Source organism: Heterocephalus glaber, unplaced genomic scaffold, assembly GCF_053883595.1.
Source record: "Heterocephalus glaber isolate CG9 unplaced genomic scaffold, H.glaber_assembly_v1.0 deba00001429, whole genome shotgun sequence".
In the NCBI taxonomy this organism is placed as follows: domain Eukaryota; kingdom Metazoa; phylum Chordata; class Mammalia; order Rodentia; family Bathyergidae; genus Heterocephalus; species Heterocephalus glaber.
In genome coordinates, this window is record NW_028258294.1 from 23,131,869 (window position 1) to 23,148,316 (window position 16,448).

The following is a 16,448-nucleotide window of genomic DNA, read 5'->3' on the forward strand; positions in this document are numbered from 1 at the left end:
AAAACCCAAATATCTCCATACTTTTCACCTTAAATCATTTATTGTTATTTCCACTAATGCAGGGAAAACACTTTTACACCAAAAATACTCATCATATGTTTATCCTTCCATGGCCTTGGATGCAACAAAACAAGCAGCCCATTTAACTTTCACAGTATAAACTTTAAAAGCCCAGGCAGTAAGAGACTAAATTTCATGAAATGCAACAAAAATATCTCCTCTTGGGTCAGGGATTTAGCTCAGTGGTTCCACCGCCTGCCTTGCAAGCTAAGGACCTAAGTTCGATCCCCAGTACCAAAAAAAAATCTCTTTTGGCACCTGTATTGGCATGCTACAAAGAGAAACATATAGTATCTTTTGAAGTCTTATGATTTTTAGATTTTTAAACTATGGGTCTCTATAACCTCTATTCATTTGTAAGGTGTTTAAAAGAAAATCAAGACCAACCTACTTCCCTCCCTTTCTTCTTCCCTCCTTCTGTCATTATAAAGTTTTGAAATAATTCAGCAACAATTTTACCCATGTTGTTGCGCCTTTTAATCTTTTAAAAGTATGAGCCACAAAAACAAATCTCTAAATACAAAAACTTGGTCAAATTATAAAAGGAAAAGACCAGAAATTAAAACTAGAGAAAAAAAAAAAAATCACTGCAGCAGAGAAGGCCAATTCCATGACAGGAAAATATGGCAACTGCTGATTCCCCAAACTTCTTTTTATTATATGAAAATTTCTTTTTTTCTGGATGGGAATTTACTACCTTCTTGTGGCAAAAACGATATTTCATGCTATACAAATCACTGACTAGAAGTCTTAGATTGATTTTTAGGTCAAAATAATTATTAGTTTGTAATCAATTATTTAGTAAACAAAAGTTTTGAAAACTTTGACTATATAAGGGAAATACAGTGGTATCTCAGTTCATGAACAATTCTGTTTGCAAACCAAAGTTTGGCAAAATTTTGGTTTCGTTTGTGAACTCTGCATCAGGTGACAAACACAACCACAGCCATCTTTCCCACATGACACAAATGTGGCCATCTTTTCCAGATCATAGAATAAATTAAGTTCTTGAACTGAGGTACCACTGTAACATTAAAAGGTTGTGAGTGAGTGATGGAAACAATCTGCCGGTATAAACAACTATGAAAATAAAAGTATCTAAATTCAGAAGTAAAATCACTGAATGAAGTAGAAAACCTGTTAGAATATACATATTACAACACTTTGGAAAAACTATTCATGAGCTTTACAATGATAGTGAGCATTATCATGCTGACCTGAATTTCTTCCCAGATGTCTTCATCCAATAAGGTAGCAGCTCGATGATGCTGCAAAGGAACTATTAGGCAGTGCCCCTCAAAAAGAGACTGGAAGTTGGGTAAACATAAATAAACCTATAGGGAAAAAAAATTTTGGAAAGAATTCCAAAGGTGAAATGTTATTGCCATTTATTCTTAGTTGGAAGAGGTGAGCCTCTAGTAGGGAAAAACCAATACTATTTAATAAAATATACTTGCTTATAAGAAACACTTTTAATATTTTTAAAGCCAGGAAGATGACTCTTAATAAAATGGAAATTTAAAGCAAAAGTCTTGATTTTTATTGCTACACATCATACAAAGATTAAAATTTCCTAAGGAAAGCAAAAATGAATACACTTTATTCTTGATCTGAAGGAGCTATACACATTGAAAGCCCTCAAACAACATAATTTTTGAGAAATAAAAAGTTACCAGGCCTGGTAATGATAAGAATAGTCTAACTGATGCCTATTAGTCCTGTCATAGTCACTTTCTGTTTTCTGAGACACAATACCCAATTACCCCAACTTAAAGGAGATAGGGTTCATTTTGGTTCATAGTTTGAGAGGGTTCAAACCACAGCTGGCAGACTCCAAGACAGAAAAAACAGTGAAAGAGCATGGCAGAAGAAAGCAATTTATGCCATGGAAGCCAGGAAGAAGAGAGAGAAGGAAGGAGGTGAGGACAAGAATAAATCCCTGCAGGTCACATCCCCCAGGACTCATGTCTTTAATCAGGCCCCACCTCAAACATAAGACTTTTTAGGGGACATTTTTTTAAGACCAAAACTGTGACATTCCACCCCTGGCCAAGAAAAGGCTCATGTCCATCTCATTATACAAAATGCATTTAGTCCATCTCTAAAAGTTGATAGTTTTAACAGTTCCAGCACTGCTGAATAGTCTAAGCTCAATGTATCCTCTGAGACTCAAGGCAAACTCTTAGCTGTGAGCCCTTGGAAAAATCAAAAAGAAAGTTATATACTTCCAACATATAATAGCACAGGGTAAACATTTCTATTCCAACGGAAAAATAGGTCAGATAGAAAGGAATGGGACCAAAGAAAGACTGAAACCCAGCTGAGTAAACATTAAATATTGTAGCTCCACATCCATCTCCTGGGGATGGCTGTGGTGAGCTGTGAGCTGCAAAGGGCCTTGTGGGTTGCAGCCCACATAGCCTCTCTTTTAAGGAGGCTCCCCTCAATGTCTGCAGCTTTACTCAGCAGATATTCCACAATTCTTGGCACCTCCAGCTTCCTAAGGTTTCTACTATGCTTTTGGCCTCACTCTCATACCTCCATGCATTGCCCTCTCATGGGCTTCTGATGGTAACAGTGACCCTGTTACACATTTATGCCTGACATCTCAGGCTTTCTTAAATCTGGGTAGAAGTTTCCATGACCCCATAACTTTTTCATTCTGTATACCTGAAAAGATAGCACCATGTGGATGGTTGGCCATCAGCTTGTGCAGCAGCTAGCCCCCTCAGACCACAGCTGCAGCAGCCTCTGAATGCCTGAATGCCTAAACTCAGGGCTATACTTCCATAGGCGGGCTTGATTGAGAAGGGTCTCTTTTCAAGTGAACAATTTACCATTCTGTACTCTTCAGTCTGTGATGGGTGGGGTCTTGATAACTTCTGAGATGTAAGGCATCTTTCTTATCCCTGTACAAAGTACTTGGCTTCCTTTTACTACTTATCTTTTTGGCAACCAAGCTCTCCATGGACCCAGTTTTACATATGCTTCCTTTCTGGCCACCAGAAAATTTGTCAAATTATTTAGCTCTGCTTCTCAATGCAGAAAATTTGTCAAATTATTTAGCTCTGATTCTCAATGCAGATCTAGTTAAAAGCAGTCAGCTGCACCCATGCCACAGCCTGAATGGTAGGCTGCCTTGATATTTCCTCCACCAGATTAATTAGTCCACCATTTTTTAATTCAGCCTTATAATCTCAAGACATAGCTGAAATGTAAACAAGCTTTTTGCCAGAGAATAACACACATGGCCTCTAGTCCATTTGCCAATAGAACCTTCATCAGCAACTAAAATCTGAGCCTGGCCTTTGCTGTCACATTCCTATCAGTAGTCTGATGGTCTTCTGAACTCCAACCAAAATCACCTTTCAAGTTCAGCTTACAGCATTCTAGGGCTTCTCTACCCTACATCTCCAAGTTTTTCTTAACTCTGGTACCAAACTATTCTAAACTCTTCTCACACATCAGTTCCCAAGGCTTCTGAACCACACGCTCATGTACTATCACAACAACCCCACTCCTAGTATCAATTTTTCTGTATTAGTCACTTTCTCCATTATTGACTATTAATCCTGAAACTTATAACTTAAAGGAGAGGAGGTTTATTTTGGCTCAAGGTTTAAGAGGATTTGGTCTATAATCACCAAGCTTCAAGGCAGAAACAGCATAGCCAAAGCATGGCAGTGTGAAGCAACCCCCATCATGGCAGCCAAGAAGCAGAGAAAGAGGGGGTTATCCAGAGACAAGAATATACCCTTCAAAGTCACACACCCCAATAACCTACTCCTCACAACCCCATCTCCCATTGTGAGACTTTTAAGTGACATTTTAGATATAAACCATAACACTTTCTTTCTCTCATTAGCTGAAAAAACAACCTAGCTAAGGGGGAAGGAAATAACCTTAGGATGGCTTTATTGCTGATTAAGCTGTGTTTATTTACATACATGTATTACTCAAAATCTGGTACTATTTTTTAAATTATATACAAATAGCCTTTTTTAAAAAAACAAGTTCAATCAGTATGGATAAAGTGAATAAAAGTTCTTGTTGGAGAGCATAAACAATATTCTGCAAAAGGTTTAATCTTATTTTCTATTATTTTTGTTAAGTTTTTAATAGAACTATTTTACACGGCAGATTTGTATTTATTTACTAAATCAAATTTTAAAAAATTTGCTGTGAAAGGACAAAATAGAAACAAATATGATATTTACCTAAACTTATCAGGAGTAAGCAGGGAAGAATGGAGGGAGGGAGAGAGGGAGGAAGGGAGGTAAAAAAGGAAGGAAAGAAAGCAAAAGTGAGCAAGCCATGAGAATGTCTGTAGGTAACTTAAAACTGAAATATTGAAATACTAGACTTAGAAAATGAAATACTGAATGAAATAACTAAACCTACAATATGACTATTGAGATAATGCTAGGGAATCAACAATGAGCAAAGAGACACAAATCTTTGCTGATAAAGAATTTGTGAAATACTATACACTGAATGTCTGTGTCCTCCCAAAATCTATACATTAAACCTAATGCAACATGACTCTAGCAGGTAGACTCTTTGGGGTGATTCTATTGTGAATTGCTCTGAAATACTATTTGCTATCTCAGATTAAAGTCAAAGTAATTCCTTAGACACTCACAATCATATGCGATTTACTCCAGGAATATCTAAACAGAAGGATTTTTTAATTCAGATTAAGAAAATAATTCATTAACTACAATGTGTGAGACAGGCAATCACATATTATAGAAAAGTGATGAAATTTCTTCTAATCAATATTTAAATGTTTCTTTTATTACAATTATTAGTACAGATTAATTGTACAAATTAGTGAGTTTCATTGTGACATTTCCATACATGTATATAAGGGGCTTTGATTGTATTCAGCCTTTCTACTATCTTCTCTTACCTACCCCCACCTCATCCCTTCCCTTTACAGATTGGCCCTTTTCTAATTTCATGTCATCTGTTTTTCCCAGAGTCCATAAAGTATGTCTATACTGAAACAGTCACAGATGAAAAGCTAAATATGATGTAAGTTTTCAGGGCAGAGGTAGCAGAATAAAACATAGATAGAAAAGGTAGAAATTCAAATGGCTTCAAAGCCTTCTGAATGAAAACACCAATCTGAGAGGGAAAAAACTGATTAGCCAACTCTCAGTAAATTGAAAGCAAAGAGAAAAATTTAACATTAGAAATACTAAATGGAAAATGTGGATTATCTCACAGCAGAACAGTGAAATTGAGAAGGGAAAAGGGATGTATGAGATAGTAGTAAGAGTTGAAGAAATAAAAATGTCTGTTTCCATTAAGTTTCACATGGACAGTGAATTAATAATTGCCTATGTTGGACATAGCTGCTATGCTTTAGAGGTTTTTATCCCCACTAAAATTCATGTTGAAATTTAATTCACAATATAGAGATGTTAGAACCATAAAGAAGCCAGGAGTGTTAGCATACACCTGTAAATCCCAGCACTCTGGAGGCTGAGGCAGGAGGATCACTGCAAGTTCAAGGCCAGGACAGCATGGGTTACAAAGTGAGCTCAAGGCCACCCTGGACTACCAAGTAAGACTCAGTCTCAAAAAAAAAAAAAAAACCACAAAGAGATAATTAGGTCATGAGAATGCCATCCTCATAAGAATTAATGTATTTCCCCTAAGAATAAGTTGTTATAAAGCAAATTCAGCTCTCCTTGGCCCTCTTGCTTCCATTCTTGCTATGTGATTTTTCCACACTCTCAGCTCCCTTTACATTTTATCACCATACTTGGGACAGCATGAGGCCTCACCAGAAGCCGCGCGGATAGTGGTACCATGATCTTGAGCTTCCCTGCATCTAGAACTATGAATTAAATAAACCTTTTTTCTGTATCCCTGCCCAATATCAGGTGTTTTCTTGTAGCAACAAAAATGAACTAAGACAAAATCTATATGGAAAGAGACTATTAAATGTTTTGTACACTATCTCTGTGCCTCCCTCTGTACACATGCCTGCCTTCAGTAAACTACAGAAAAAAAAAATCCCCAAATTCTGCTCAGGCACTGCACAAAAACTTTAAATGTTATTTGATGTTTATTTTATTCCAGTATTTTTTAAGGTATGGATGAGACTAAAAGGAAATATTTATCCGGAAGGTGAAAATTATAAACATTTAAATATTTCTGTGAATAAAAGGAATAAAGATAGGAAAGGAAGAAGTTAAACTGTCATTATTTGCTGATGATATGATACTTTACATAGAAGACCCAAAAAACTCTGCCAAAAGATATCTAGACTTAATTGACAGATTCAGTAGAGTAGCTAGACATAAGGTCAACACTCAAAAAAAAAAAAATAGCCTTCTTATACACAAATAACAGACTCACTGGGAGAGAAATTAGGGAAACAATTCCTTTTACAATAGCATCCAAAAAAATGAAATATCTAGGAATCAAACTAACAAAGGAAGCAAAAGACCTCTACACTGAAAACTACAGCACTCTAAAAAAGGAGATCAAGGAGGATATAAGAAAATGGAAAGACATCCCTTGTTCCTGGGTAGGAAGAACCAATATAGTGAAAATGGCCATACTTCCAAAACTACTATATAGATTTAATGCAATACCGATTGAAATTCCAACAATATACTTCAAAGAACTAGAGAAAACAATCCAAAAATTCATTTGGAGCCAGAAGAGATCTAGAATAACAAAAGCAATTCTAGGCAACAGAGACACGGCTGGGGGTATCACAATCCCCAACTTGAAACTATACTACAAAGCTACTGTGATAAAAACAACATGGTACTGGCAAAGACACAGACCCAAGGATCAGTGGAATAGATTAGAAGATGCAGAAACAACTCCAGACATACTCAGCCACCTCATCTTTGACAAAGGAGCCAACCGCCATCATTGGAGGAAAGATAGCCTATTTAATAAATGGTGTTGGAGAAACTGGATTTCAACCTGCCAAAGATTAAAACTAGACCCACACCTACCACCATGCACTAAACTAAGATCAAAGTGGATTAAAGATCTAAATATTAAGACAGAAATACTAAACTTGCTGGAAAATAAGTTAGGTAGAACTCTTGAAGACATTGGCATAGGAAAAGACTTTATGAACAAAACCTCAGTAGCACGGAAACTAGCACAAAAAATCAACAACTGGGATCTCATCTTATTAACAAGCTTCTGCACTGCAAGAGAAATCACCGACAGAGCTAAGAGACAACCTACAATGTGGGAAAAAAAATTTTAGCACCTGAACCTTAGACAAAGGACTACTATCTAGAATATATAAAGAACCGAAAAAAATCAGAACCCCCAAATTCAAAGACCCAATTCAAAAATGGGCATCTGAAATGAACAGACATTTCTCAGACAAAAAAGTAAAAGCATCAAATAAATATATTAAAAAACATTCAACATCACTGATTATTTGATTAGAGAGATGCAGACGAAAACAACATTGAGATTCCACCTCACTCCAGAAACAATGGCTGCTATCAAGAAATCAACCAATAACAAATGCTGGCGGAGGTGTTGGGAGAAAGGAACCCTTCTCCATTATTGGTGGGAGTGCAGACTGGTGCAACCACTGTAGAAATCAGTATGGAGATAAAGATCTAGGACTAGAGGTCCCATTTGACCCAGCTAGTCCCCTACTGGGTATCTTCCCAAAAGAATTAAAAGAATCATACCACTTCACATTATCTATTATGGTATGATTCTTGTGAAATAGGAAGAAAAGGGGAAAGGGGGCAAAGGGGAAGTGGGAGGGGTAGGGGAAAGGAAAGAAGGGAATGGAATTAATATCAGAAAATGAAAAAAAAGGAAACAAAGTCTTTGTAAATAGGGAGGGATGGGGGCGTTGACGAGAGGGCAGGGGAAGGGGGAAAAATAAAAACCAAGAGAGATTATGTAAAGGTGCAAATTTCCAATGATGAATGTCATTATATTGTATACCTAAAATGTACCAATAAAAGGATATACAGTTAAAAAAAAAAGAATCATAGCACAGTGATATATGTGCACCCATGTTTATAGCAGCACAGTTTGTAACAGCTAAAGCTTGAAAACAGCCCATGTCCATCAACTGGAAACTGGATAAAGAAGACGTGGTTTTTTTATAAAATGGAGTACTACTCAGCCATAAAGAATGAGAAACTAGAGACATTTATAGCTAAATGGATGCATATTGAGGCCATACTCTTAAGTGAAATAAATAGGACACACATCTGTAAATGACAAATAGTTTCTCTAGTGTGAGAAACTGAAAGCGTAAATAAGGGTTAAAATGATTAAAATGAATAATTGATAATTTGAAATACGAAGAAAAGGTCCAAAGGGGTAGGGTTGGTGAGAGGGGAAGGGGAAAGGGAAGAAGGGAAAGGAAAAATTATAGGAGAAAAGAAAAAAAAAAGGAAATGAAATCTATGTAAATAGGGAAGGGTGGAGGGGGTGAAGGGTGCACAGGTAATGGGGAAAAAATAAGAACCAAGATACGTCACGTACAGGCACAAGCACCCAATGATAAACATAAATGTACTGTATAAAAATGTACCAATAAAAGAATTTAAGGAAAAAAATAAATATTTCTGTGAAAGCTCAGAAAGGAACTTAGCAAAACACCTACAAGTAATTAGTTAAGATAAGGTTTTTTCCTTTGAAGTTGGTTAAATGTTAAATTGATTTTTTTTATTTACCTTTTTGATAAAGATTAGAAGGAAAGAGAAACAGAGTCAGGAAACAAAATTCAAATTGATGAAATCTGTCTTAATGACCTAAAGATATTGAAGACTGTGTCTATATAACAACAAATAAATTAAGTAAATAAATAAATAAATGTATACTTCCCAAACTACTAGTTTCTGAAACTAACATTCATTCATTCAACTCTTCTACTCTCTTTTTCTTTCCTACTCCACTCCAGCTTTCCTGCCTCATCAACACCAACCTCATTTCCTCTCAAAGTCTTTTACTCATTGATGCCCCTTCCTGAAAGATTCACTTCACACCTATCTTCACTCTACTTGTTTCTTTCCATCTTACACAACTTACTAATCTCAGACAACCTTACTAGACCACCTTTTCAAAAATATTCCATCATTTTATTCAATTTCCTTCCTTTATTTGTTTTATGACACTCTGTAATGATACTCTCAAATCAGGACAAGTATCAATTTCCTTATTTCTGCCCTATTTCAGTACATTATAAGCTTCGAAAGTCTCCTTACCATTTTTCCCATGACATAATGAGGCTTCAGCACATATTAGATACATAAAAATTATTTACTTAATGGAAAATTAATAAATTAAATATTTATTGAAATAAATTACTATTATGTACTATAAACAAGACCAAATCCTTGATGTATAATAGTGAGCACAAGTTATCTCCATGTTCATAAAGCTTAAAGTCAATTGGTAGAGAGACCCAACAAACAAATAAATTACAGAAAATATAATAAACTTCAAATTGTGAGATAGTCTACAAAGAAATAAATAGTTTCTATGAACAACTATGTAAAGAAGCAGAAGCTATTTAAGACTCAGTCCCTTTGAGGTGATTTTAATGCTTTCACAAGATGGCAAGGCTGATAAATGACAGAAGCAGTATGTGAATCCACAAAATGTGGCTCCGAAGTCCAGAACATTAACCATTCAATGGCACTTCTCAAAAGAACAGAATCACACACAGTATGAACCTCTTGTCACTTAAAAATTAATTCTTGCTTTATAAACAATTCTAAGAATTATGAGAATTTAGAAAAATATTTGAAACCCAGAAAAGAAAGCTATTCTTTCAGGGTCTCATAAAATTAGGAAGAAAGAGGCAAATCTATGTCTACTAATCAATCTTTTCCGTGGGTCAACAAATTTTGTATTTCTTACCTTAATACCTATTGCAACAATAAGGTGCTTAGGAAATTGAGAGCTGTCAAAACAATATAGACATTTTTCCATTTGTGCAGCAAGACGCTGGTGCTCAGCGATAGCCTTTTTCCTCTGGTTTTGTTCTTCTTCACCAAGATGTTCTCTCTCAGCTGCTTTGGATACAAACATGTCATCCAGAGTATAATAGTCCCCATCTGCTTTCCCCATAAACTGAAAAATCAAATAACAGTAGTAGGGAGTCAGTGGTTAAGATTTTATTGTAGAATAGCATCCTGAACTCATATCTGTAAGTTCTAGAATAAAATTCATACATTAAAAATTAAATAAAAAGAAATCATGATTATATTTAGATTTGATCTTCCAGAGTCAATCAATCCAATAACATGATTATCATCAACATCATCACAACTAAAGTTTACTGAACATTTACTATATACAACTCTGTGAAATTTATGTGTTACACTCCTATGAAGCAGAGACCATTATAATTTCCCCATAAGAGACAAGTAAACTGAAACATAAAGAAATAACTACTTTCACTTTTCAAATCAGCATATACACTATGAAAAACAGAATATTTTTCTGCTTTATGTCTTCTCCACACCTCCCCGAACATAATCTGTGAACAGACTGATGCTTTTAAAACATAAACACATATTTTATTTGTGGCTTGCTTAAAAGAGCTGTATAAATTCAAACTCTGGTATCACTTATGAAATCACAGACACAAAAAGGCACAATGATAAAAAGCTTGAGTTCTACAGCCAAAATAACCATAGTGAAATTCTATCTCTTGTCTGTACAATCTTTAGCTATTTATTCTCTCTGTAGTCTCTCTATCCCTTATTTCATCATTTTACAGTAATTATAACAATAATATCCACCTACTGGGGATATCTTCAGAACTCATACCTGGCATACAGTGAAGACTTATAAATGTAAGCTACCATTATTATTCCAAATCTCTTCATGATTTGGCATCATCAATGGTCTCCAGACACATCTGACTACACCCCTGCTCAAAGCCTATGTTCTAACTACCTTATTTTCAGCACCCAAAAGACCTGTTAGCTTCACACTTTGTACATACAGTTCTGTGATCAACTGTCGTCGATCAACTATAATGCAATTCTACTTATACTCATTCTAGGCTTAGATTTAGTTGTCACCCCATGAAAGAAATTTCATGATGACTACACTGTATCCTGAGTGTTCACTGACCTGTTGTTTTCCTTCATTACAATATGTTCTCAGTCTACTAAGTATAAAGCAAAACTAAACTAAAATTATTTTTTTAAAAACTCATCAAATACAAAACAGTAACAAGATGCTTGGATCTTATCAGACATTTTTAAAAATTTAAGGACAGATTAACATTTGTGTATTAAAGGACAATATCAATAGAATGAAAAAGCAGCCCATAGAATGACAGAAAATATTTATACATTACATATCTGATAAGTGACATATCAAAATATATAAAGAACTCCTTCTACTCAACAAGAACAACAAAAACTGACTAAAAAATTGGCACATGAGCCGAACAGACAATTTTCCAAAGAAGATATATGAGTAGCCAATAAGCATATGAAAAAATACTAAAAAACAACTATCGGGTCAGTGGTGCCATGCCTACCTGGTAAGCACAAGGTCCTGAGTTCAATTCCCAGTACCAAAGAAAACCATTAATTATCAGGGAAACACAAATCAAACCCACATGAGTTATTCCCATCACACACACTAGTATGAGTAGAACCAAACAGATAACAAGTATTATTAAGGGTATGATGAAATTAGAACCCTCATACACCATTGATGGGAATGTAAATGGTGTACCCATTTTGGAAAGCAGCCTGGTAGTTCCTCAAATAACTAAACATAAATTAACTAATAAACAAACATGTGTGTTACCATTTCTATTCCATTTCTAGGAATTTCCCCAAGGAAAATGAAAACATACATCTATATAAAAACTCATACCTGAGTCTTGATAATAGCATAATTCATAATAACCAACAAGTGAAAACAACCTAAATGCTCACCAACTGATACATGGATAAACAAACTGTAGTATACCTACACACTGAAATATTATGTAGCCATAAAAAGGAATGAAGTACTGATACATGCTATAACATAGATTTTTAAACAGCATTATGCTAAATGAAAGAAAGCCAATCACATAATATTCATGTGAAATGTCTAAAACGGAAATCTATAGAGACTGAAAACAGATTACTGGCTGCTTAGAGCTAAAGGGCAGGATTTGAGAGTGAGAGGTATAGGATTTCATTCTGAGGTGATAAAATGCTCTAAATTGACTATGGTGATGGTTGTGGCATTATACATAAATATACTGAAAACCACTGAATTATATACCATAAATCAATAAATTGTTCGCTATCTTAATGAAGCTGTTTAAAAAGAATTCACATCATCCAAAGACAGTTATGGTCTTTGCCCCCCAGAGAGAAACTCTAAGCCCTCTGAACTTCCTGCCTGATATTTCTGTTTACCTGGGAGCCTTGTGCCACACTAGACAGTGAATGCTGACAATGTGCTTAAACAAGTGGCTTTACTATTTGGCTCTGAGACACGTATTAGCTCCACCTCCAAAGTAGCTGGAAGCTAAGGCCAGCAACCTGGGCAATTAATTGTGTCTACATGAGAAAATTCTGATAAAAATTTTGCTGAGATTTGAGTAAGCTTCCCTGGTTGGCAATACTTCAGGGGTACTGTCACACATAATTCCTGGGAGAAGTTATCACTGCATAGAGCTCCTCTGGGACAGGATAAGTGAAAGTTTAGTACTTGGAGCCCTCCTAGACATTGTTCTCTAAGTATCTTCCTTTGGCTAATATTAGTATTCTCTTGGGGCTGGGGATTTAGCTCAGTGGTTTCGCCACCTGCTTCAGAAGCGCAAGGACCCGAGTTCAATCCCCAGTACCAAAAAATAAAAATAAAAGTAATATTAGTATTCTCTCTGTAATTAGCCTTCACCATGAGAAAAACAATTTTTAGTGAATTCTATGTCTTTCTAGCAAAATATTGAACCTAAGGGTGGTCTTAGGAACCTCTGTGCAGCTGTTGTCAGAAGGAGGGTGGCCTTAGGGGATGCTCTAGCATCACTGTGGCTGGATGGTTAGGGACTCAGAACACAGTTACAGACTTGGTGACAAGGAGCTCTGGGAAAGAGAAATGTAGACTGATCTCTCCATATGAATACAGAGTGGGAAGATATTTCTGTCCTATATAAAAATATTTATGTCACTAGCTACTCCTATCATTGCCCTCAATGCATTTATGAACAAAGGTGCCATATGGAGAGAAAACTTGGATGAGGTGAACAACACCAACTTCTACTCTCCAAAGCCAATATGTTTATAGCTCTTACTGAATGCTCAACATGCCAACAATAGAAACCAATACTAATCCCCTGTATGATACTACTCTCTCGGGGGAGTAGGCAGCTACCTGGTGGCAGGTGAAGATACTTATCGGCTTCCATTACACAAAGTGCTGTTCTTTGCTCTTACTGGAATAGACACTCTCTCTGAGTATGGATTTGCCTTCCTTGTATGCAATGCTTCTGCCAAAACTGCTATATTGGGACTTACACCATTATAGTATTTCACTCATTACTTCTTTTGATTAAGGAACTAATTTCCCAATAAATGAAATACGGCAATGGGTGTGTGCCCACTGAATTGACAGGTCTTACCATATTCTCTGTCATCCTGGAATGGCTGTTAGGACTGAACAGTAAGTTGGCCTTTGAAAACTTAAATTACAAATGCCAGCTAGATGGCATCATCATGCAGGGACAGGGTTATGTCCTACATGATAACTCTTTGCTTTCTGACCTAGGCTATACACAGTAATACTATGCACTGATACAAAAACCACAGAAAATGAACAAGATTCAGAAAAGGGATACCTAATCCTGAGTAAGATAATGAGTATCTCAGAGCATCAGTTTTTGTTTATTAAATGAGGTTAATACCAATGCTGATAATTATAAGCACTAATGTACGTAAAGGGCCTGACTTATACCAACTCCTCAAAAAAGGTAGTTGCTATAATGTTCACTAAGATGCTATACTCCTAGGACACCGTTCTCAAATGAACGTAATTTTATGACCCTCTTCCCCACCTGGGGATACCTGGCAATGTCTAAAGACATTGTTTATTGGTACAACTTTGGAAAAACAGAGGTTGCACTGGTACCGACTGGCTACCTGCTGCTACACTCTCTAATCAGATAGTACTTCTACAACGTAGAGTTGGCCAGCCCCAAAATGCCAAAAGTACTACGGTTGAGGAACTATGTTTCTTAGGGATTTTAATTATGTTATTGAGGCAAGAAAAGTTCTTTTGTATTCACTAATGATAAGCATCCACATAAACTGGAAATATTATTGATATCTACTCAGTTTCCGACTTTAAGCCTGAATGTAGGAAGTTAGTGAATTAATACTCTAAACATTAAGCACACAAAAATATTAAATTTCTTCTAGCTATGAATGATCATTTATTTTTCCACTTTGAAGTTTGAGCAAAAACAAAACAAAACAGCTCAGTGGCACCGTGCCTGCCTCGCAAGCACAAGATCCCCAAGTTCGATCCCCGGAACCAAAAAAAAAACCCCAACAACAACAACAAAAAAACCAAAAAGAAACTGAAATACAACAAATTAACTTGCATCTTATAAAAATTGAGATACTGGTGCATGCCCTACGGAGGTCCCAAGTCGCGCGAAAGATGCCGAATCATCCCGCTGCAGACAGGCAACCACCTGGTTCCACACTGCAAAGACAAAGAGGACACTAGACCACCAGACCAAGGTACTGAGTCCCGTTGCTCCCGGCCCAGAGGCAGGGGCTTCTGAGCAGCCGTCCCACTGCTCCTGGATGAGAGGAAGGGCTTCCCAGTCACCATTCCTCCCGCTGTTCCCAGCCCAGAGGAAAGGACTTTTGGGCCACCTTCTGTCCCACTGCACCTGGCCCAGAGGAAGGGGCTTCTGGGCCAACATCCCTCCCACCACTCCCGGCCCAGACATAGGGGCTTCTGAGCCGCCATCCCACTGCTCCTGGTACAGAGGAAGGGGCTTCTCAGCCACCAATCCTCCCACTGCTCCCAGCCCACAGGAAAGGGCTTTTGGGCCACCATCCCTACAGCTGCTCCTGGGCCCTGTCCCACCTCTCCCACCTCTGAGGAGGTAATCCGGGCAGGTGCCAACAGCCCCCCCCGCCCCCATCAAAATGAGAAAACACATAAATAAGTCTCAAAACCAGACTTCCAGATCACCTACAGCAACCCCAAAGGGAAATGAGATGGAACACTCTGATACTCAACCACCTGGACACACTGAACTGGCAACAAAAGGGGATCTGGAAAAAATGAAATCAGAAATAATTTCTCAGATAACAGGAGAAATTGTGCCCCTAGTGCAACACATGATTAATAAATCTAGTGAGGAGCTCAGGAACATGATGGAATCCCAACATAAGAAACAAATGGAATCCATAAAACAGATGCAAATAGATTTCCAGGACATGAAAAACTCCACTGAAAGTCTACACAGCAGAATGAGCCAATGTGAGGGCAGAATTTCAGATATAGAAGATAAGATTGCAATTAGTGACCAGGAAAAGAAAAATTGCTTCAAAATTATAAGGGAACATGAGAAATCAATCCAGCAGCTGCTAGATGATGCAAAAAAGAATAACATAAGACTGATGGGGCTCAATGAAGAAACAGGAGAGAGTGCAGATGACATAAAAAATCTCTTCACAGAAATAATGGCAGAAAACTTCCCAAGCAGGGGTAAAGAGCTTGACATGCAGATAAGTGAGGCATATAGGACTCCAAATAGCCTTGATCAAAAAAAAATCTACACATAGGCATATAATTGCTAAGATTCCAGAAACACAACAGAAGAACAAAGTTCTCCAACCAGTCAGAGAAAAGAAACAAATCACATACAAAGGAAAGCCCATCAGAATCACAGCAGACTTCTCAACACAAATCATCAAGGCAAGAAAAGCTTGGAGTGACATATTCCAAGCCCTAAAAGAAAACAGCCTCCAACCTAGATGGATGTACCCTGAAAAACTATCTTTCAAAATGGATGGAGAAATAAGATACTTTCATGACAAAGAGCACCTTAGGAACTTTGTGAATACCAAACCAGCACTCCAAAGAATGTTACACAATAGCCTAGGAACAGACATTGAGGATCACAACCCCAGGAAGCAAAGCAGAATGAACCCATCTGGCATGACAAGAAATTAAATGGAAAGGGGGAGAACCCAACAAAAAGAAAAAGTCATGGCAATGACAAGTCAATACATTTCAGTTATAACCATTAACGTTAATGGTCTCAATTCACCAATCAAAAGAAATAGACTGGCAGAATGGGTCAAGAAGCAAAATCCAACAATATGCTGCATACAAGAAAAACACTTCATTCAAAAGGAAACTCATAGACTGAAAGTTAA

At 36.9% G+C, this 16,448-nt stretch overlaps 1 protein-coding gene across 7 annotated transcripts in view; it reads right to left on the reverse strand.

Annotated features, from left to right (window-relative positions):
- Positions 1-16,448, reverse strand: part of Cwf19l2 (CWF19 like cell cycle control factor 2) — a 268,444-nt gene that overhangs the window by 187,586 nt on the left and 64,410 nt on the right. For 6 of the 7 annotated variants that reach the window (XR_015451556.1, XM_087212140.1, XM_087212141.1 and 3 more), the window contains exons 13-14: positions 9,946-10,158; positions 1,278-1,394 (exon numbers count right to left, since the gene is read on the reverse strand). Coding sequence is in view for 6 of the 7 variants with exons in the window: in XM_087212140.1 (XP_087068266.1) it covers positions 1,278-1,394; positions 9,946-10,158 (330 nt within the window). In the remaining variant the exon portion in view is untranslated. The remainder of the gene's footprint in view (positions 1-1,277; positions 1,395-9,945; positions 10,159-16,448) is intronic. The other variant, XM_087212143.1, reaches the window with a different exon arrangement.